Below are 23,606 nucleotides of genomic sequence, written 5' to 3'. Positions count from 1 at the left end.
CAGGAGAACAAGCTCTACAACATCCACGCATCAAATCATTCGAACAATCATCCGTACAAAAATTCATATTTTTGAAAATAAATAAAATTACAGAAAATAAACCTTTGATTCTGCAGTGATATGAAGCACAGATTTTGATAGTATATTTCAAGAGCTTTGATTTGAGTACTCGAGCTTCACCAACGGATTCCGGTAACACCTTGGAATTGAGGTTTTATTCTCTGTAGGTTTTATAAAATTAGGGTTTTTCTCTGGAAAATTCTATAAATACTATTTGCAAATGATTTTCGGTACGAAATAAAATATGGTAAAGGCTATTTATAATTACGGAAAATTAGTATCCCGTTGGATCATTCCGGATAAAAATTAGTGTTTGTTCCGAGTATATATGGTTAAAATTGTAAGAAATTTACATAAAACGCATGCTTTCATAACTTAAATCGGAATACAAATGTAGCAGCCAACAAATATCAAAATCTATTTAGTTTAAGTCAATATAGTACAAACTAATTAACTAATTGGAACAATGAAAATTAGAAGTCGCAAATTAATAGGACAATGCCAATAATTAAGTGATGCCAACAATCTCATATATTCAGTTTCTTCAAATTTAAGTTTAAGTGGGATTTTTACCATGCACAATATACTTGAGTTGAAACAAATTCAGTGGATTGATGACAACTTGCATGCTGCACACCGAGATTAAAACAATTGCTCTGCTTTTCCCCACAATAACACTTATTAATACCAATAATAAAACAAAAACCAATTAATGTGATTTTTAAAAAAGATCAATTGATGTAGTGAGCATACACATAAAAAGAAGGAGAACATGGATAATTTAAGTTGAATCCACCATCATTGCTTGTTAGTTGTTACATTCCTATAGCTTGGATTGACACATACAAGGGGAAAAAAGCATGACCTTAAACAAAATATTTATGTAGTTTTGTAATTCAGTGCTTCCCTTTAGATTCATATTCAATCAACAAAAAATTAATACATAGTACAGCCTAATATTTTTAAAAATGAAAATAGATCTGAAATTGAGATGTTACAAACCTGATTGAACAAAAATTCGGGTGAATTTTTTTTTGTCCTCCTAGTTTAGCTTTTTTACTAGAGCTCCTATGCATAAATAGTTAAATAGGATTTCGGAGATAAAGATGAAAGCCTAAAGCTTACCGGATGGGAGATAGAAAGTCAAAAGTCCATGCCTGATTGGAGTGGATATATGAAAAGTTCTCAATCCTCAAATCGATCATCTTTATTACAAAATATTGCCCAAATACTAAAACTTTTGAAAATGGGAGAATTTGGTTTGAAGAAAGCCTAGACCTACCAGGTCAGACTCGTGTGATTCTCCTTTATATAAATATATAAATTTGGCTCTTGTGGAATATATAATATATCAACGATAAACATAAGTTAGATATGGATGTCTCTGAAGTGAGATCGAATGGGAAAATAGAAGAAACCCTAAAATTTCATCTTTTTAGCTCTCTTCCACATATGCATACAAGGTAGATCAATTTTTTTAGTGAATTGAGGTGATAATTGCTATTAAGCCTTGTCATATATGTGAACTGATTGTCTCTGAGTGTTTCAGAGTTGTATGATCCTCGACTTGATAGTCCTGCAACCCATAACAGCCTAAGTGGGAAAATAAACCCTTAAGAACAATCAAGTTTTCTCGAGGGTTCACAGACTGCGATGATTTTGATAAAGCTGCTCTATATCTAAGTGATATCATATTTTTCTTTTAATTACGGTCATTCATATATGTTGTACTTTGACCTATGTGTTTAGTTTGTTATTGGCGGATCTGAATGTTCTTGTGAATTGTTATATAACTTCTCAATTGTAGCTATGTAGTGTTAACTTTATCCAACAGAATGTGTATCATGTAATTTCCTTGTTATTATATATGCGACGGACATTATGAAATGCAGAAAGATTGGGAGCTCTTACACGACGCTTAATTATTGATCAATCTTAATAATTTACTCAAAGTTATACATATAAATATCCAGTCATAATTCTGATTAATCAAAGTAAGAGTGATAAAAGAAATAACAAGTTGATCGCTAGCACTCTAGGTTGTAATATACCACTCAAAAAAGTTCACAATGTATTTTTTTACCTATTCTTTTATCTATATTTTTGAAGGTCGAAATATTTTATTCTTCCTTCTTGGGATACACTTTCTTGCATATTTAAAATATGATTATAGATGTAGTCATAATTTTTTCATTTATATTACTTACAACATAGATCTTGTTACTAAATATATATGTTCACGTATATTCTTTTTTAAGCTTAGTTTTGTATTGTGCTACTAACAAAGAAGTTCTTAATTTTTAAACTGTTTTAACAACGTTGATTCAACCCGAAGTTGAGAAACATATCTTGTACGAAAGAAGCTAGGTATTTATAAGGTAAATTTAAGTTCTTGATTCTCACAAGCTACAAGCGATTGTGTATGCAACGTTGTTTCATTGCACAGTTTTGTGCAAATGAAAATAATCTTGTGAAACAAATATAAACCAATTTTTTAATTTGCGTTTGAGGTTTCTGAGGAAAAGAACATCTAGCAGTCCAAAAATAGTGAGTCAGATACAAAAATTAACATTTATATATAGGATGTTATTCATCATAAAGGGAAACCTAAAATCATATGATAATTTTTTAATATTTTTAGCATTAAAGAAATGATAATTTGAAAAAATATCACTCTGTAATACAAAGAACGAAAATGAATAATTGAAGTCAATATCTTTGATCAATAATAGTAAAACACACAATTAAAATGAGTTCTTTTCTATGAATTTAATAGTTATTAATGCTTCACAATCAAACAAGAGATGTTTAAAGATAAAGTGTAACATTGATGCTAATAAAGGAGATTTTACTAATTAGGACTTATAGACATAAAATAATATTATATCAATAAAGAAATCTATGAAGACCGAAGAATTGGTACATACAAGGCCGTAAAAGAATTGTGTCAAGTCGAGTTTTATGGAAAATGAGCTGAGCTTGACCATTTTTCTTAACGAACCGAGCCGAGCATCTTTACTGCACAAAAGTTGTATTCGAGCTCGAGCTCATTAGTAAACTGAGTCGAACTAGAGCTTATCGAACATTAACGAGTAGAGTCACACTAGTGTACAAATCGAGCAGCTCGCAAACATTACTCTTTTCATACTAAATAGTTTAGCAAACTATTAACAAATAAAGGCTCAAATATAACTATCAATATAAGAAAGAAATCTAGGCCTAACCCAACCTAAAGTAAATCAATTTAATACAACCCAATCCCTAAATGTGTAAAACTAGAACACAGTGAAGCTAAAGCTGCAGAATCTCAACTAAATCTTGAACCATCATTTATCATCTCCTAATTCTCCATAATCATCTAACCTCTTTCTATATATTTCACGATGCACATATTTGATTATGTTATATATATATATATATATATATATATATATATATATATTACGTATCCGATTATATAGTTTAACTTATCTATTTATCTCTCTTGGTATACATCGATTTATGTTGTAATGTTCTATTTTGCTCTATTTTATTGCAGATTTGTATATTAAAATAGCTTCTTAAAAAAATAAGGGCCGGTTTGAATATATACCATAAAAATAGAAAAAAATATTATATGTACTTTTTTCGAGATCTAACGAGCCGAACACAAGTTATTCAATTTCGAACCAATTTATTAATTTGAAATTGCTCTTGAGCTGAACTCGAGTCGAACATGCTAGAGTTCGCTTCGAACTCGTTATCCTTAAAGAACACTTTTTATTGTTCGAGCTCGAGCTCTTACGAGCTGAGCCAAACCAATTTTTAATTTAAGGAGTCGAGCTTGAACTGCTCACGAACAACTCGGTTCATTTACAGTGTCTTTGTTGCAATGAAGAAATTTGCATGCCAACAGTGATAAAAGTTCTTTAATATATTGAAGCATCATTGATAATAAGAGGTTGAGAATATTTGAAACTACTATCAACATTGAAGACCGAATGATTCTAGTTTGTGTTACTCATCTACAAACCAGAATTTTGTCATGTTCAAGACACCACATTTTCAACTGTAATACATGAACCACCAAACTCATCTAATTCATTCAGAGTTTAAAGGATCAACAAGTGTGAGCTGTGGTAGTTTTGTTATACCACCTAGTTCTTCTTGCGGCTAACATGGTCCATTCATGTGTTGTTATGTCATAATGGAAATATTATACCCCTCACCATGGCTGACAACGTATAAAATATAATAATATAATAATTAGTTATTTTTAAGGTGATAGTATGTGGTTGTGATTTGAAGCACTTAAATGGCGTGAATGACTATTGGGTATAATAATTTATCATGTTGTTGAAACTATACAAATTTGAAAACTTAAAAATGTAAAAAATTCCAAAAACATAATTGAGTACATAATACAAAAGGACAAAAATATAAAATGGCACAAGTGTTAAGCATTATAAGTGATAATTTGTAATAAAGTGATAAGAATAATGATACAGGTAACATATTGGTAACCAAAATATATCTCAAATAAATTAATTAATAATAGTAGACCTCCTCCATTCACAAAAATCTCACCAATAATATCATCTCAAGTCACCATGTCATGTAATTTGGAACCAAATTTTATTATACAACTTGATACCTCTAGCACTACTCAAACTCATAATATTATTTTTAAGGATCTTTTTTGCTTTTTAGTTGTTATTATTGACGTCTATTTTGTTTTATTCTAAATAATTAAACTAATTGGTAAACAATGATATATATAGAGAGAGAGGATACATTGAAAAAAATCAAAATCAACCAATCAAGAACCAATCAAGTAAAAGATTAAAAGGTTATTTTTCAATTTAGTACAAAAATTGTACATCAGGTGGTACAGGACATATGGATAAAGATAATGCAAATTGATAACATAGAATTTTGAGAAATGATGAAACTATTATGCTACATGCTATTAATACAATTGACATGATTGAATTGCATACATCATATATGATTGGATCGGCATACATAATCTAACATTTCCACTTTTCCTAGAAGAGACCCTTCGTGTTCAAAAGCTGTGTTAATGGGAATTGGTTCAAAATTCAGTAGAGAATATATCTGTATCATGAATAAGGGACAATAAAAAATAAAATTATAAAATAATCTTGAGTAATCATGTCAGCGAATAAAAGAAGGATGTACAATTGGAAGGGACTGAGAGAGTATCATTTATCTCTAGTTAAGAAAAATAATAAAATTATTTATCATTTTTTGTTAAGTTTGATTGAATAAAGCCATTATCATTATGTTATTATACAATCAAGTATAAAAAAGATTTATAAGTTAATTTGTGTTTGCCGCTATTGGAGTGTTGCTATTTGCAAGTGTGGCGTGCGGTATGTAGTCCTTTATCTGTTATTGAGAAGAACTCTCTATTTTACTTCGACTGGGGTAATACAAAGTGGTGGCTGTGATATTATAATCAATTGTTCTTTTCCCTCCTAGCTTGGCCATGATACCAATAATATTCATGCTTGAAACAATTGCGGGCTAAAAAGTTTGAATACATTTTTAACTTGACAATTTCTTGAAAAAAGAACTTCATCAACCTTTTCATCTATTTTTTTAATGAAATTCAAGGTATCTGATAACAGGACAGTTTACATTTTTTTACCCATGCCAGCAATTCAAAGAAGCCTCCAAAACTCAAAACTCAGACAAACTTCATTCCTTTTTTGCCAATGACAGCTTCCTCCAAAGCCGGTCTAGATTCTCTTATCTGGTATGCTGCAAATCAAAAGAACACGCATGAACCCCTATATTCTTGATTTGCAGAATTAGTGTTGATACACTTCTTGTATAAGAAAGTAAAACAATTCACTTCAACTATACATAAAAGAGTGAAAAAGAGAAATCATTACCAGAAATTGCTATTGCTTGAATGTAACATCAAATTTATCATAATAGTTTATTGAAGTAAACAATTATCAAAAATATAATAAAAATAAGCTTGTATATCAATATGAATAATATGGGTGACTATACAACTGAACATACACATGGATAGGCTCAATATAAAGAATATAGGTTTATGCTTGCGGCGTTGAAATTAATATCATGTAAGATGTACATTTTTAACCTTACTAACTTAGCCAGGAAATTCTGTTTTTGCGCAAGTCACAACACCTCCACTTCCTTGTTCTTGCACAAGCTGACCATTTCTTCCTTTTCCTTTTGGTTAATCAGCAGCAAAGAACCTGAAACATCAAAAACATAAAAAAGAAATGATACATATAATAGGTAATCTTTGAGTTGGAACATGGATCATAATAAAATAATGTAATTAAGTTTTACTTTCTTTGATTGCTTTAAAGAAGCGTCAAACCAGTAACATGGTTAAAAGTGCAAGTATATTATCTCCGAAAATATGAAAGGGGCAAACTTTGGAAAGTTTCAAGTAATTAAACACTAAATAATTGGTCATTTGTCAATGATATCACATGCACTTGTTTTATACACAACACATAGCATGGCCAATTTGAATGCACTTCCGGAAGAGTAAGAACACACGATATCATGAAGAGACAAAAGCATACAAGGCAACCAATTTATCTATTCATTTCCAAAGCCAATTGGGAGTGGCAACATAGAGCCCTGCCCCATATTATCAACGAAAAAATTGAATGACATGTTATAGGTGTTTTAACTAATGTTTTTTCAAGGACAGACTTAGAGTTAAGAATGTTTAGTACCTGAAGAGTTCCAAGACAGAACAAAGTTATGCCAATATTTTTATGCTTGTGATATGTAATTCCCGGTGAATCACTGCCGAGTTTGAGGCCAGTGCTCCATCCAGCAACACCAACGATGTAGGCCGAAGATTGACAGAAAGCGTGAAGGTAAAACCAGGCTGGATCAGCTGATTTAAATACCTTCAAGTACCAAGCTGTCAATGCCCCCAAAGGCAATAAAATTCCCCAGGCCACTGTGTCCAGCACACCATGAACCTGTCAAATCATCAGAATCAGAATTCAATATCGATAATACCCTTATCTATAAATTGACTGCTAATTTTCTCAAAGAACATCGGTGCATCAGATATTCAAAGTGTCACCAACATTAGACTCTTCGTCAACAATGACCTAGCTGGATCATTAACCAAACAAACTAATCAGATGCTCAAACAAACTAATAAGCACTTTGACCAGCTTAAGAAACCAAAATATACAAATAGCTGAACAAAATCATTTATGATAATTATACCGTACAATTAATTAGTCCAAGCAGAAAATTTTAAATTAGGACTAGAATAAAAAGATTGATTGACTTACATTTCTTTTTCGTCTCTTCGAGTTCCCAACACCACCACCAGCACTAGCTTGAGCTGAACTAAAGTCCACAGTTCCAACAGAATTTGTATTAGCTGAACCCAGTGCATGTGCACCTGGATTATCACTCGAAACAGGCCCTTCTTGCCACAGATAATGACTTGAATAATAATGCTATTACAACGCAATGAGCAATAAAAAGTCAACAGATTTAACAGGAAACATAATTGTAAACCTTAACTTGCAGGATTAAAGGACGAAGGCAAGATAAAATAATGGAAAAAGTCTAAAATCGAACATGAATTGGTGGCAACAACGCAAGCTCATAACCAAGAATAAGATATCAATGTCTCTCAACCCCCCATCTAATTGAGGAACTTAGTGGGAAATTCTTATTAATGAGTGTGTTACTTAAACCTGCTACCAGTTAAGCTCCCTGTTCTTGGATGATTAGTTGCACTAAATTTATATTAGTATATAGTAATTTTGCTACACGGAAAATCATCAAAAAATGGTTGCATAACATGTAGAGTGATGAGTAAATTGACATACCGACATGTATTCTGCAGTTTTGCCATAGTGCAAAGAGGTGTCCTCGCAATTGGCCGCCTACTTTCCATTATTGATTTGTCCAGGCACGAGCTAGTGTTTGTTCCGAGTATATATGGTTAAAATTGTAAGAAATTTACATAAAACGCATGCTTTCATAACTTAAATCGGAATACAAATGTAGCAGCCAACAAATATCAAAATCTATTTAGTTTAAGTCAATATAGTACAAACTAATTAATTAATTGGAACAATGAAAATTAGAAGTCGCAAATTAATAGGACAATGCCAATAATTAAGTGATGCCAACAATCTCATATATTCAGTTTCTTCAAATTTAAGTTTAAGTGGGATTTTTACCATGCACAATATACTTGAGTTGAAACAAATTGAGTGGATTGATGAGAACTTGCATGTTGCACACCGAGATTAAAACAACTGCTCTGCTTTTCCCCACAATAACACTTATTAATACCAATAATAAAACAAAAACCAATTAATGTGATTTTTAAAAAAGATCAATTGATGTAGTGAGCATACACATAAAAAGAAGGAGAACATGGATAATTTAAGTTGAATCCACCATCATTGCTTGTTAGTTGTTACATTCCTATAGCTTGGATTGACACATACAAGGGGAAAAAAGCATGACCTTAAACAAAATATTTATGTAGTTTTGTAATTCAGTGCTTCCCTTTAGATTCATATTCAATCAACAAAAAATTAATACATAGTACAACCTAATATTTTTAAAAATGAAAATAGATCTGAAATTGAGATGTTACAAACCTGATTGAACAAAAATTCGGGTGAATCTCTTTTGTCCTCCTAGTTTAGCTTTTTTACTAGAGCTCCTATGCATAAATAGTTAAATAGGATTTCGGAGATAAAGATGAAAGCCTAAAGCTTACCGGATGGGAGATAGAAAGTCAAAAGTCCATGCCTGATTGGAGTGGATATATGAAAAGTTCTCAATCCTCAAATCGATCATCTTTATTACAAAATATTGCCCAAATACTAAAACTTTTGAAAATGGGAGAATTTGGTTTGAAGAAAGCCTAGACCTGCCAGGTCAGACTCGTGTGATTCTGTGATTCTCCTTTATATAAATATATAAATTTGGCTCTTGTGGAATATATAATATATCAACGATAAACATAAGTTAGATCTGGATGTCTCAGAAGTGAGATCGAATGGGAAAATAGAAGAAACCCTAAAATTTCATCTTTTTAGCTCTCTTCCACATATACATACAAGGTAGATCAATTTTTTTAGTGAATTGAGGTGTTAATTGCTATTAAGCCTTGTCATATATGTGAACTGATTGTCTCTGAGTGTTTCAGAGTTGTATGATCCTCGACCTGATAGTCCTGCAACCCATAACAGCCTAAGTGGGAAAATAAACCCTTAAGAACAATCAAGTTTTCTCGAGGGTTCACAGACTGCGATGATTTTGATAAAGCTGCTCTATATCTAAGTGATATCATATTTTTCTTTTAATTACGGTCATTCATATATGTTGTACTTTGACCTATGTGTTTAGTTTGTTATTGGCGGATCTGAATGTTCTTGTGAATTGTTATATAACTTCTCAATTGTAGCTATGTAGTGTTAACTTTATCCAACAGAATGTGTATCATGTAATTTCCTTGTTATTATATATGCGACGGACATTATGAAATGCAGAAAGATTGGGAGCTCTTACACGACGCTTAATTATTGATCAATCTTAATAATTTACTCAAAGTTATACATATAAATATCCAGTCATAATTCTGATTAATCAAAGTAAGAGTGATAAAAGAAATAACAAGTTGATCGCTAGCACTCTAGGTTGTAATATACCACTCAAAAATGTTCACAATGTGTTTTTTTACCTATTCTTTTATCTATATTTTTGAAGGTCGAAATATTTTATTCTTCCTTCTTGGGATACACTTTCTTGCATATTTAAAATATGATTATAGATGTAGTCATAATTTTTTCATTTATATTACTTACAACATAGATCTTGTTACTAAATATATATGTTCACGTATATTCTTTTTTAAGCTTAGTTTTGTATTGTGCTACTAACAAAGAAGTTCTTAATTTTTAAACTGTTTTAACAACGTTGATTCAACCCGAAGTTGAGAAACATATCTTGTACGAAAGAAGCTAGGTATTTATAAGGTAAATTTAAGTTCTTGATTCTCACAAGCTACAAGCGATTGTGTATGCAACGTTGTTTCATTGCACACTTTTGTGCAAATGAAAATAATCTTGTGAAACAAATATAAACCAATTTTTTAATTTGCGTTTGAGGTTTCTGAGGAAAAGAACATCTAGCAGTCCAAAAATAGTGAGTCAGATACAAAAATTAACATTTATATATAGGATGTTATTCATCATAAAGGGAAACCTAAAATCATATGATAATTTTTTAATATTTTTAGCATTGAAGAAATGATAATTTGAAAAAATATCACTCTGTAATACAAAGAACGAAAATGAATAATTGAAGTCAATATCTTTGATCAATAATAGTAAAACACACAATTAAAATGAGTTCTTTTCTATGAATTTAATAGTTATTAATGCTTCACAATCAAACAAGAGATGTTTAAAGATAAAGTGTAACATTGATGCTAATAAAGGAGATTTTACTAATTAGGACTTATAGACATCAAATAATATTATATCAATAAAGAAATCTATGAAGACCGAAGAATTGGTACATACAAGGCCGTAAAAGAATTGAGTCAAGTCGAGTTTTGTGGAAAATGAGCTGAGCTTAACCATTTTTCTTAACGAACCGAGCCGAGCATCTTTACTGCACAAAAGTTGTATTCGAGCTCGAGCTCGTTAGTAAACTGAGTCGAACTAGAGCTTATCGAACATTAACGAGTAGAGTCACACTAGTGTACAAATCGAGCAGCTCGCAAACATTACTCTTTTCATACTAAATAGTTTAGCAAACTATTAACAAATAAAGGCTCAAATATAACTATCAATATAAGAAAGAAATCTAGGCCTAACCCAACCTAAAGTAAATCAATTTAATACAACCCAATCCCTAAATGTGTAAAACTAGAACACGGTGAAGCTAAAGCTGCAGAATCTCAACTAAATCTTCAACCATCATTTATCATCTCCTAATTCTCCATAATCATCTATCCTCTTTCTATATATTTCACGATGCACATATTTGATTATGTTATATATATATATATTACGTATGCGATTATATAGTTTAACTTATCTATTTATCTCTCTTGGTATACATCGATTTATGTTGTAATGTTCGATTTTGCTCTATTTTATTGCAGATTTGTATATTAAAATAGCTTCTTAAAAAAATCAGGGCCGGTTTGAATATATACCATAAAAATAGAAAAAAATATTATATGTACTTTTTTCGAGATCTAACGAGCCGAACACGAGTTATTCAATTTCGAACCAATTTATTAATTTGAAATTGCTCTTGAGCTGAACTCGAGTCGAACATGCTAGAGTTCGCTTCGAACTCGTTATCCTTAAAGAACACTTTTTATTGTTCAAGCTCGAGCTCTTACGAGCTGAACCAAACCGATTTTTAATTTAAGGAGTCGAGCTTGAACTGCTCACGAACAACTCGGTTCATTTACAGTGTCTTTGTTGCAATGAAGAAATTTGCATGCCAACAGTGATAAAAGTTCTTTAATATATTGAAGCATCATTGATAATAAGAGGTTGAGAATATTTGAAACTACTATCAACATTGAAGACCGAATGATTCTAGTTTGTGTTACTCATTTACAAACCAGAATTTTGTCATGTTCAAGATACCACATTTTCAACTGTAATACATGAACCACCAAACTCATCTAATTCATTCAGAGTTTAAAGGATCAACAAGTGTGAGCTGTGGTAGTTTTCTTATACCACCTAGTTCTTGCGGCTAACACGGTCCATTCATGTGTTGTTATGTCATAATGGAAATATTATACCCCTCACCATGGCTGACAACGTATAAAATATAATAATATAATAATTAGTTATTTTTAAGGTGATAGTATGTGGTTGTGATTTGAAGCACTTAAATGGCGTGAATGACTATTGGGTATAATAATTTGTCATGTTGTTGAAACTATACAAATTTGAAAACTTAAAAATGTAAAAAATTCCAAAAACATAATTGAGTACATAATACAAAAGGACAAAAATATAAAATGGCACAAGTGTTAAGCATTATAAGTGATAATTTGTAATAAAGTGATAAGAATAATGATACAGGTAACATATTGGTAACCAAAATGGATCTCAAATAAATTAATTAATAATAGTAGACCTCCTCCATTCACAAAAATCTCACCAATAATATCATCTCAAGTCACCATGTCATGTAATTTGGAACCAAATTTTATTATACAACTTGATACCTCTACCACTACTCAAACTCATAATATTATTTTAAGGATCTTTTTTGCTTTTTAGTTGTTATTATTGACGTCTATTTTGTTTTATTCTAAATAATAAAACTAATTGGTAAACAATGATATATATATAGAGAGAGGATACATTGAAAAAAATCAAAATCAACCAATCAAGAACCAATCAAGTAAAAGATTAAAAGGTTATTTTTCAATTTAGTACAAAAATTGTACATCAGGTGGTACAGGACATATGGATAAAGATAATGCAAAGTTGACAACATAGAATTTTGAGAAATGATGAAACTATTATGCTACATGCTATTAATACAATTGACATGATTGAATTGCATACATCATATATGATTGGATCGGCATACATAATCTAACATTTCCACTTTTCCTAGAAGAGACCCTTCGTGTTCAAAAGCTGTGTTAATGGGAATTGGTTCAAAATTCAGTAGAGAATATATTGCATCATGAAGAAGGAGCAATAAAAAATAAAATTATAAAATAATCATGAGTGATCATGTCAGCGAATAAAAGAAGGATGTGCAATAAAAAAGAACTACTTGCTGATGTTCAACGATAATCCCTGGTGTGTTGGGAGTTTCACCTTCAAATTAAGAATAAATAATTTGTCATCCAATTATCTCTTCAATCAAATGTAAGTAACAAATACAAATGACTATAACATGGAATCTGATAATTAAATAAATTATTAATAATTGTTTTCTATGTATTTGATAAATATAAAAGAATAGTATCTCTTAATTGTGGCGCAATTTCTTCATTGTTTACTGTGCATAATAAAAAAAGTAATATGAGTATTTTGGATTAGAGTATTAAAAAATGAATTGATAATATTTGGGTAGAATCTATAATATATAGATTTTAATAGTTTACATGGACATGGATGGCAATTAAAATTTTGAATTCTCATATTTAGATCTAAAAAAGAACAATTAATGAACCAAAAATCCTAATTTATATATCTTGATTTGGTTGTACATGGGATGAAATTTGATGAAAACCAAAATTAATGAAAAACTTAGCTCAAATCTCAAACCAAAAATAATTAGGATCTAAGTAGCTCTAATTATGAAAAACTATTGAATTCAGTATCAAAACATAAATGAAAACACAACTTTTTTGTGATCGAGGAAAGATATCTTCAAAAAACAAATCTTAAAAGTTATGTCTGGACAAAGAATTAATTCTAAGTGATCATAGAATACATACATATATAAAAACCAGATTTTAGATAATTATTCAAAAAGACCATACGACATACCATTTGGCTCATACAAAATCAAAATAGTGATAGTGGAGATGAAATTCTAGAAAAAATAAAAACTGCTAAATCTCCTATAATATCTTAATAAGATTATTCAAAACTACAAAAGCTATAATTACTCTAATTTTTACTAAAATTTTTATTGAGTTGTTTAAGGGAAGAGGGGAGAAGAAAATGTGGGGAGGGATCAGATAGTGATAGGCCAGGGACTATCTATTTATAAAATAAAATTGAAGATTCTAGATTTTACTAGATCTTACTAGAGGAGTTTCTTGAGGAGTGAGTCAAGAAGGAAAAATTATATAATTTTATTTAATCTTTTAATCTTTTGTATTGTTTCTTTTGCCTTTATTTAATTTTTTCTAGATATTTTTGTAATTTTACTAAATATCCTGGTAGATGTATTTTAATGTTGTGTCTTATTTTAATGTGGACAACCTTACTCTAAGACGGAGGATTTGTTGAAGCCCAGAATTAGGAGACTATTTGTGAAGAGCTCCCCGTTGTGTACATACCATGAAGGATTCAAAGCATGGAGGAAATTTAAACTTAGTTCTCTAATTAATGATTTTGGAAACTTCAAGTTGGAAGATGTTGAAACTATTAAGGAAGCTCAAGCATGGTTCCAGAATACAATCAATGGTTTACAAATATTGGGCAAGAAGATTCCACAAGAGGAGATCAACATGAAAGTATTTAACTCAGTTCCTTTTATCTATCAATCCAAGACTACAGCTTTGGAATGTGCCATAAATGCTAATACAATGGATTATGCTCTCTTTGCTGAGCTGGAAAAATTTAAGTCAAGAATTGAAGCTATCAAATCTGAACATGTCAAACTATCAACTGAGAAAATAAGAATTTATCTTTTTACTCATTTTTTAACAAGCTGGAATCAGATGAGGACTAAAAATCAAATGAAGAAATGGCTCTCATGTCCAGGAAAATGAAGAAACTAATTGAAAAGAAGAACATAATGACCAAGGACAAAGGAAAAGCTTTTGGTGCAAAGAAAGATTCAAAGGCAGACACATGTTATGAATGCGGCAACAAAATTCACTTTAAAAGAGATTTCTACAATCTTAAAAATAAGTTAAAACTGGCCTAAATATCAAGCTGATTTCAGAGACAAGAGAAAATCTATAGCACTTCTGACTTGGAGCGATGATTAAGATCCAAATTATGACGAGTCAAGTGGAGAGATGGTTAACTTAGATTATGTTGGACTTGAAAAATCATGTGAAACTGATTACAATGGCTTAGACTGAAGTAGCTAGGTAAATTCTATTAGTTCTAAAGTACATAATTATATTTTTTCATTAGGTGAACTATCCATGCAGGATAAAGCTATTCAATCAATGATTGAGCTTAAGAATTTAAAGAATGAGAATTATGAGCTAGAATAAGAAAAAATCATCTTCGAATAGTCATTTCAGATCTTATGGATTCTAAATCAAGTGTTGGAATGATTAAAAATCTCAAGGAACAGATTGCTAAACTTGAAAGAAACCACCAACAAATTCTGAGTAGGAATGAACAAAAGAACTCAGCTCTCTGAGAACTAATCTTAAGGCTCAAAATGCATACTTTGAGGAATTTGAGTTAAGCAAATCAGAATCCTTAACAAAAATAGAAGACCAAGCTAAGAAGATCAATTACCGGAAGATGAAATCAAGAATCTTAAAAATAAATGGGAAAGTTTGTTCGAGAAGAAGTACTCAAATCTATGATACAACAACCTCTAGTTCCATTCGATAAAGGTGGTCTTGAAATGCCTTCCACATCAAAGGATCATTCCCTGAAGTATGAAGGCAAAAATAGAATTCAATATGACTATGCTATGCCCCGAAAAGGTTGCAACACATGTGGGAAAAAAGGTCATCTAACTAAGCACTACACAGTTAAACGGGCAGTGTCAGAAAGCTGGAATAGACAGACAGCTCACCGGCAGCAATCTGTTAAACCAAAATGGCAAGCTAACAAGACCGGAAGAACCAAGAATCAGGCTCCCAAAATATGTCAAATTAGGCTAAAAAATCTGATTTGAATGTTTTATATGTTCTATCTACTAACCATGTAGGACCCAAACTAAAATGGGTACCAAAATGTTGAGTTATCTTTGTTTATTTTGTAGGTTTGTCTCATGGGCAAATTAAAGACAAATTAATGGATTTTGGATGGTGGTGCAACAATGCACACGAGTGGAGACAAATCTCAGTTTCTTAGTCTAAAGATGAAGAAGGGGGGCAGTGTCACAATTAATGATAGCAAGACTGTTTCTATTCTTGGCAAAGGAAAAATTAGTAACTGTATTGTGTCTTTAAATAAAGCTCAATATGTTGAAGATCTTACTTATAATCTGATTAGTATAAGTCAATAATTTGATGATGGTCAAAAATTAGATTTGGTCAATATGAGTGCATTATACTTATTAGTTCTAATAAAATTCCTCTAGTTGCTAGAATAGAAATATATATATATATATATATTGGATTTTGAAGAACAAGAACAATAAAATAGCTAGTTTGAGGATTAACAAAATTGAAGTATGTTATGGTGGAAACATTAACTGCTTGTCAACTAGAAAAGCAAATCAGAACATCACAAAAAGTCAAGAAAGTCGTATCAACTTCTAAACCTTAAGAGATTTATTTGGTCCAGAAGCTTATAAGAGTATTGGAGGTCAACAGTATGCTTTTGTTATTATTGATGATTATTCTAGATATACGTGGGTATTGTTTTTAACTACTAAATATTATGTATTTAGGGAATTTGAGAAGCTAATCAAGTTATTTTGGAATAAGCTTGAAACAAGACTTATAGATCTACGAAGTGATCATGGTGGTTAATTCCAAAAAGACTTTATTCCTTATTGTAAAGAAAGAGGAATTACACATCACTTTTTTGCACCTCATACACCACAACAAAAAGGAGTTGTGGAGCATAAGAATAGGTCATTGCAAGAAACAGCAAGAACTTTGCTTCAGGAAAGCAAGCTGCCAAGGAGTGTTTGGGAAAAATCTGTGAACACAACAAGCTATGTTCATAATATAGTGCTAATCAGGACATTACTCAACAAGACTCCATATGAATTCAGGAAGAAGAAACCTAATATTGGTTACTGCAAAATCTTTGGTTCAAAGTGCTTTGTACTTAAAATGTCTAAAAGGGATGGTAAATTTGATTCTAAATCTTATGAAGTTATATTTTTAGGTTATTCTTTAACAAGTCATGCATATAGAGTGTATAATATATATATATATAAATGTTGTTGAAGAGTCTATTGATGTCTCATTTCAAGAGTCTAATGATGATCTGTCAAGGGAAGAGGAAGATGTTGCAGGTACTGGTACTGGCAGCGAGCTCGAAATGAAGAATACTAATTCGCAGTAAGTTGATAACTCAAAATATGTAACTCCAGAAGTTGATAAAAAAGTTGGAACTTCATCATCTATTGATAAAACTTTGGAACAGTTATCTAGACTTACTTTGGAAGGTCCAAGGGGAAATAGAGCTACTGAGAAGCTTCAGAATATGTTTGATGGTGAAGATCTATTTGAACAAATGAGGAAGTCATAGCTCAACATTCTCTACCGAAGTCATCTAAGACACTGAAAAATCATCCTCCAAAATTGATTATTGGTGATAGATTAGAAGGAATTAAGACAAGAAAAGGCGCAGCAAATATTTGTGCTTTTGCAGCTTTTCTAGCTAGGGAGGAACCAAAGAATTTCAATGAAGCTCTTAATAATGAAAATTGGATCATGGAAATGCCGGAAGAACTCAATCAATTTGATAAATGTGATGTTTAGGTGGCACAAGAATACAATCAATAAGAAGGCATTAATTTTGATTAAAATTATGCTCATGTTACAACATTAGAATCCATCATAATACTACTTTCATTTGCATGCTACAACAAAATCAAGTTACACCAAATGGATGTAAAGAGTTTGTTCTTAAATGGATTCTTAAAGAGGAAGTTTATGTCAAGAAACCTCCTGGATTTGAGAATGAAAAATATCCTAATTTTGTGTTCAAGTTGAGGAAAGCTTTATATGGATTAAGGCAAGCAACTCGTTCTTGGTATGAAAAGTTAATTCTTAATCAAAAATGGTTTCATTCGAGGTACTATTAATCCAACTTTATTTACTATGTTTAAAGTTAATGATATTTCAGTTGTGCAAATATATATTGATGATATTACATTTGGTGCTATTAATGATTCTTTGTGCGAATGGTTTTCTAAGTGTTAGCATAGTGAATTTGATACGAGCATAATGGGAGAGCTCAATTATTTTTTGGTCTTACAAATCAAGAAAACTCCTGAAGGCATATAGAGGTAAAGTTGTTGATATTCGGACTTATAGAGGTATGATTGGAAACTTAATATATCTTACATCCTCTAGACCTAATATTATGTATAGTGTTTGTGTTTGTGCAAGATTTCCATCTAAGCCTAAAGAGTTTCATTTGAATGTTGTTAAGTGAATTTTCAAATATTTGCAAATATTTGAGTGGAACTATTACTCCTGGTTTATTCTATCCTGTCACAAATGCATTTGATCTTGTTGGGGATAGTGATGCAGATTATGCAGGTTGTCAATCATATAGAAAGAGTACTAGTGGTGTTGGTGCTTACTTAGGATAAAGTTTGTTTTCTTGGTTAAGAAAGAAGTAAACATATGTTGCATTATCTACAGCTGAAGGAAAATATTTAGCAGGTGTGAGTTGTTGCTAACAAATGCTTTGGATGAGACAATAACTTAAGGATTTTGGAATTTCTTGTGGTCAAACTCCTATTTACTATGACAACATAAGTACTATCAATATTTTTGAAAATTTAGTGAATCACTCAAGAACCAAGCATATCGATGTTAGACATCATTTCTTGAGAGACAATGTTGCAAAAGGGATAGTTAAGCTGATATTTTTTGCTACTAATGCTCGAATTGCTTATATTTTCACAAAACCTCTAGATGAAAAGCGTTTCAGCACACTCACAAGAGAATTGGGAATGTGTAATGTTCAATAAGCAAGCTTACAAGCTGGTATCGGGTATTATCGGCTCACTCTTTAATTTTTTAATTTATTTGTTTAGTTTGCATGCGATGTAAATTACGTTTATAATTTTGAATTTGTATGATATATGATCTACCCGTTATGTGAATTAAATGTTTACTTGAAATGGTAAGTAGGTTGAGTTTTTTGCCCTTACTAATGCTTATGTGGTGCCAATGGCTCACTTATTGTTTAAAATTTATTTGGGAAATTTATGTCATAGATTGGGTATTAGGTCCAACTTTGCTAGATGTGCTTATTGTGAGTATGATTTTAGCTGATAAAAGGTTTGATATAAGTGAATTGATTTTGAAGAATATAGTTGAGGTTTTTGATGGGAAGCCAATCAATAGGTTACCCCATGGTCTGCTTTAGAGCAGGGTGTTTGAGTGGTGTCGTGTTGATATGTCTGATATTGAGACTCTGACTACTAAAGAATTTTTAGAGGATAAGTGCTTATCTCAGAGTGGTCTGAAGGTTGAAGCTGATGGTTTTTTTGTTGTTGTTCAAGTTCTTAAGCCCTCCCATATTCATATATCTTCTCATGTTGCTCAGTTTGATGAGGAATTGTCCAATAAGCTCAATAATTTTATGGCTGATATCAAGGCTGACAGATAGATAATTCTTAAGGGGTTGGATAAGATTGTTGTTGATCAAAAGATACTCAAGGATGTGTTATTGGGTATTGCTTCTCCATCCGAACCTTCTGATCCTTCTGGTGCATTTTCCTACACTTAAACAAGAAGATCAGTAGACAATAATTTGGTTGCTTCTACAGATTAGGATGACATACATTTTCATACTACTCTTACTGACACCAAAGATGCAGAGCTTGGCAACAGGACAGGGAGGACAAAGACAAGGATAAGGATGTTGAAGATAATTCCTAAATTTTATTTTTGTTAATGATTAAGAGGGAGAATTCAGGAAAATTGTTTATTATTTTGGTTTAATACTTATTTGATCGTTTGTGTGTACTTATGGATGTCGATAGATATACATATTAGTGATATAACCAAAATTTTAGATCAAAATAATTTTATTTGGTTTGCCATTTTAAAACTCAAGCATCAGTTTGACTAGTACACCTAACTAGTGTTTAGTCCTGAACTAGTGTTTTTAATTTTTTAAGAATATTTTTTATCGATCCAATCTATTAGGTAATTAATAAAACATAGTGGGGGTGAATGTGTTTTAGGATATTTCATATTATTTGAAATATAATGGATGTGGTGAAGAAAGCAATCTAATTTGTAGAGATAAAGTGTTTTAAGAGAAATGATAAAACATGCACATAAACACACTATCTTCAAAACTCACTTAGTGGTTGAGTGTAGAAAATAAGCAAAGGCAATATTTATGTGAATGAGTACGAAATACAACCAAGATTATTAAATGAATGAGAATGAAGTACAACCTCGTTGATTAAATGAGAATGATAACAAGAATTGAGAGTCAAAAGTATTGTATTTAGGTAATGGAGCATCAAATCACACGACTGGTACCAAGTCTAAGTTCAAGAGTTTAGATGAAAGCGTGACAGGAAAATCAGGTTCGGCGTCGCTATGAAGGGTAAGGGTAAAGTTGGTTTTAGATGCAAAAAAGGAGAATAATTAAATATCCATAAGGTCTAATATATTCGTGAACTTGTGCAGCAATATCATATCTTTGGGTCAACTAGCTGGGAAAAGAATGATGCCACACTTAGAGGGCTTTATTTGTGGGTGTATGACATATTTGTGGGTGTATGACAGTAAAAAATGCTTAGTCATGAAAGGTAGACGCTCTAAAAATAGACTATAAAAGATTGTCCTAGAAACTTTGAAACCTTCATGTCTACTAGTTAATAGGGAATAATCAACTTGGGTGTGGCACTCAAGGTTTGGCCATGTTAACTTTCAAGTGATAAAATTAATATCAACATAATGGCACAGGGCATACCTATTTTCTTTTAACTGAAGACTTTATATGAAGGTTGTTTAATGTCAAAGAAAATTAGAAATTCTATTCCAAAGAATATTGATTATCGAGCTAAGAGGGTGTTGGAGGTGTTGGGATTAATTCATGGTGATATTTCCAGACGTATTTCACCATAGACAACAGCGGCCAACATGTATTTTTTACTCTTAGTTGATGACTTTACTTATTTAGTGTTGATTTTAAAGTTGAAAGGAAAAATTGAGGCCTTCAATGCATTCAAAAAGTTTAGAATCTTGGTTGAAAAAGAATCAAAAGAAAAATTGAAGTGTTTCATATGGACAGGGGTGGATAATTTAACTCGAAAGAATTCTTAAATTATTGTGAAATATTGTGTGGCCCAAATGAAACTGCCTAGTATGCATACAAGCAAACTAAGTGATCGCCGTAAGTTGGTGTGGTTAATATCGGGAGAGAGGACAGAACTAAAGTGTATCGCTCCTATAATCCAAATTTTGGCTCTATACATGACATTATATTTGAAGAAAAAAGGCCACGGCTATGAGTTGTTGAACAGGAATCATAGAATTCTGGATCACATGATTCATTTATTTTGGTAGGAAAATCGGTCGAATGAAGGTGCTGAACAAGGTGGCTATCAAAGCGAGGAGGAACCAACAACTTCTAGCATGAATACAGGGAGCCATACAATCCGAACAGAGAAATATGAGACAGGGAAAGTAGCACACAAAATTATGCACAGAGTAAGTCATCAAATATTAGCAATAGTGAACCTCAGAATTTTCGTGTACTGAGTGATATTTATAATGAAACCGACGCGTTGGAAGCTGAAAATGAGAAAAACATGGGAACAATCCATGAACAACGAGATTGAAACCATTGAAAAAACTAACACACGGGCCATAGTCGAATTGCCACATGGGAAAAACTGTGCATTTGAAGTGGGGTATTAGGCGTAAGAGGGACACAAACAGGGAAATTAAGCACAATGCTAGGTTAATCATGAAGTGTTACGTAGAAAAGCAAGGTGTGGATTATGATGAGGTACTTCCACCACTGACAAGGCTTGAGACTGTGAGAATGTTACTAGAATGCACAAAAAAATGGGTGGTAGGTTCATCATTTGAATGTTGAGTTCGCATTTCTAGAACGGAGAATTGCATAAAACAATTTACGTAACCCAACTAGAGAGATTTGCAAAGAAAAATGGTGTATAGGTTGATAAAAGCTTTGTACAGATTGCATCAGGATCCACGAGCCTAGTATGCTCTTTTCAGTAAGTACATCGAAAAATTGGGGCTTTCACTAAATGTCCATACGAGTATGCGGTATATACAAAAATGGAGAGAACTAAAACCTTCATAATTGGAGTGTAGGTAGATGATCTCCTTGTTACATGTACGAGTCTTTCAACTATTATGAAATTTCAATAGCAAATCATTATATTATTTTATATGAGTGACCCTATAATATTATCACACTATTGGGTATACCATAAATCTGTTCGAAAAGGTCGTGTTATCTGATTATAGTTTAGAGAATAATCCAATGGACATTAAGTTGCATATTGGTAAACACGGGAAGGGTACATCAGTGGATTCAACACAATTTAAAAGTGTGGTAGGGGGCTTAAGATATTTGAAGTCTTTCATCTTTAAAATCATTAACTTATTCACAAGTGAGCCATCTTCTTCTTTATCATCACTGTCTTCAACATCCGTTAGAACAAAGTGATTTTGTCAATTACCTACTATTTACCAAAAGCATTATTTAACATATGAATATACATGTAATATTTGAGATATTTGAATACAAACACACATATGTAAAAAAAACTATAAATTTATATGTCTATACATTAAAAAAGAGATATCATCAAATACATACTCATGATTAAGTTTGTGATATGATTACATTTGAATTTGAAGAGTGTGAAGTTGACTACACCAAAAATTGGGTATTATAATGATATGATAGATTAAGTATAAGATATACAAAAAGGGAAGGGGAAAGACTAACTATTAAATAACAAGTTGAATTAAAATCCAACCGAATGATTCAAAAAGTCGGTTGGTTATGTAATTATTGGTTAAATCAAATTTTCATGATAATTCGGATTTCCCTTTAAAAATATCATAAAAATTTAATTTTTTCAGACTAAAATAAAATCAACTAAATTCGGTTGGTTATTGTCGTTGGCTTTGTAATGACGAGATATTCAAATTTCTATGAAAATTCTCGTTCCCCAAGGTTTTATGAAAAGGTAAAATATACGGCCTAAAATATAACCAACTAAATTTAGTTGATTTTTTATGTGGTTGTTTCTGTAGGCAGGTTATTCAAGTTTTTACAAAAATTCAAATCCCCCGTCAAGGTTTAATTTCCCCCCAAATTCAAATTCAAAGCCCCCTCCCCCAAAGTTTTTTATTATGAAAATTAACAATTAAAACTATAATTAGTAATAAACTTGATACTCGTACCGTTGGATCGTTTTAAAAAATAATTTATGTATTAAAATTTTCTAACCCTGATCTAACCCCTAAAATCTAACCCTAAATATAAACCCTACACTCTAGTTTAAGCAGATATAGGACATTTTATTGTCGATAATTTTTAATATTTAATTTATTTCTTTGTAATCATCTTTTAATTTCATTTGGGACCTTTCATAACAAAAATAATATTGAAAATATTTATTTAGTTCTTTTTAATATTTTAAATGGTTTTATTACAATTTGATGAAATCATTAATTAATAAAAATAAATATTTCTTTTTATTATATTTTTTCTGTTTTATATAATTTAACAAAAAAATTTGAAAAAGAAGAAAATTCAGTCCATTGGTTATAGACCATTATTGTCACTTAATATGGGTCGCTTTTAAAATCTTAAACAATTATTAACCCTAACGGTTGGTTTTGGGTGGTTTTTTTTGCCCTCTAACGTGACATGTCACTTCGTCGGCCAATAGCGTTGCAACACTGCATTAAAATATTGATAAGT

At 31.3% G+C, this 23,606-nt stretch overlaps 1 protein-coding gene across 1 annotated transcript; it reads right to left on the bottom strand.

The window, feature by feature from the left end:
* Nucleotides 1-6,241: 6,241 nt before the first annotated feature.
* Nucleotides 6,242-7,987, bottom strand: LOC141701581 (cytochrome b561 and DOMON domain-containing protein At4g17280-like). Its single transcript, XM_074505214.1, has 4 exons — nt 7,920-7,987; nt 7,371-7,527; nt 6,792-7,046; nt 6,242-6,296 (listed from the first exon to the last, which is right to left on the bottom strand). The coding sequence occupies exons 1-4, from the start codon at nt 7,985-7,987 to the stop codon at nt 6,282-6,284; spliced, it is 495 nt and encodes a 164-aa protein (XP_074361315.1). The 3' UTR covers nt 6,242-6,281.
* Between the last annotated feature and the right edge of the window lie 15,619 nt (nt 7,988-23,606).

The sequence above is a fragment of the Apium graveolens genome, unplaced genomic scaffold (assembly GCF_009905375.1).
Source record: "Apium graveolens cultivar Ventura unplaced genomic scaffold, ASM990537v1 ctg4136, whole genome shotgun sequence".
Taxonomy (NCBI): domain Eukaryota; kingdom Viridiplantae; phylum Streptophyta; class Magnoliopsida; order Apiales; family Apiaceae; genus Apium; species Apium graveolens.
Note: the sequence above shows the minus strand (reverse complement) of the source record. Positions and strands in the feature narration are given on the sequence as shown.

What these genes read in the sequence shown, in the direction of transcription:
- LOC141701581 (XM_074505214.1), bottom strand. Translation starts at nt 7,987, where the DNA reads ATGGAAAGTAGGCGGCCAATTGCGAGGACACCTCTTTGCACTATGGCA. An exon ending in AAACTGCAGAATACATGTCG is followed by an intron (nt 7,528 to 7,919) that starts GTATGTCAATTT and finishes TTATTATTCAAG; the next exon opens with TCATTATCTGTGGCAAGAAG. An exon ending in CGAAGAGACGAAAAAGAAAT is followed by an intron (nt 7,047 to 7,370) that starts GTAAGTCAATCA and finishes ATGATTTGACAG; the next exon opens with GTTCATGGTGTGCTGGACAC.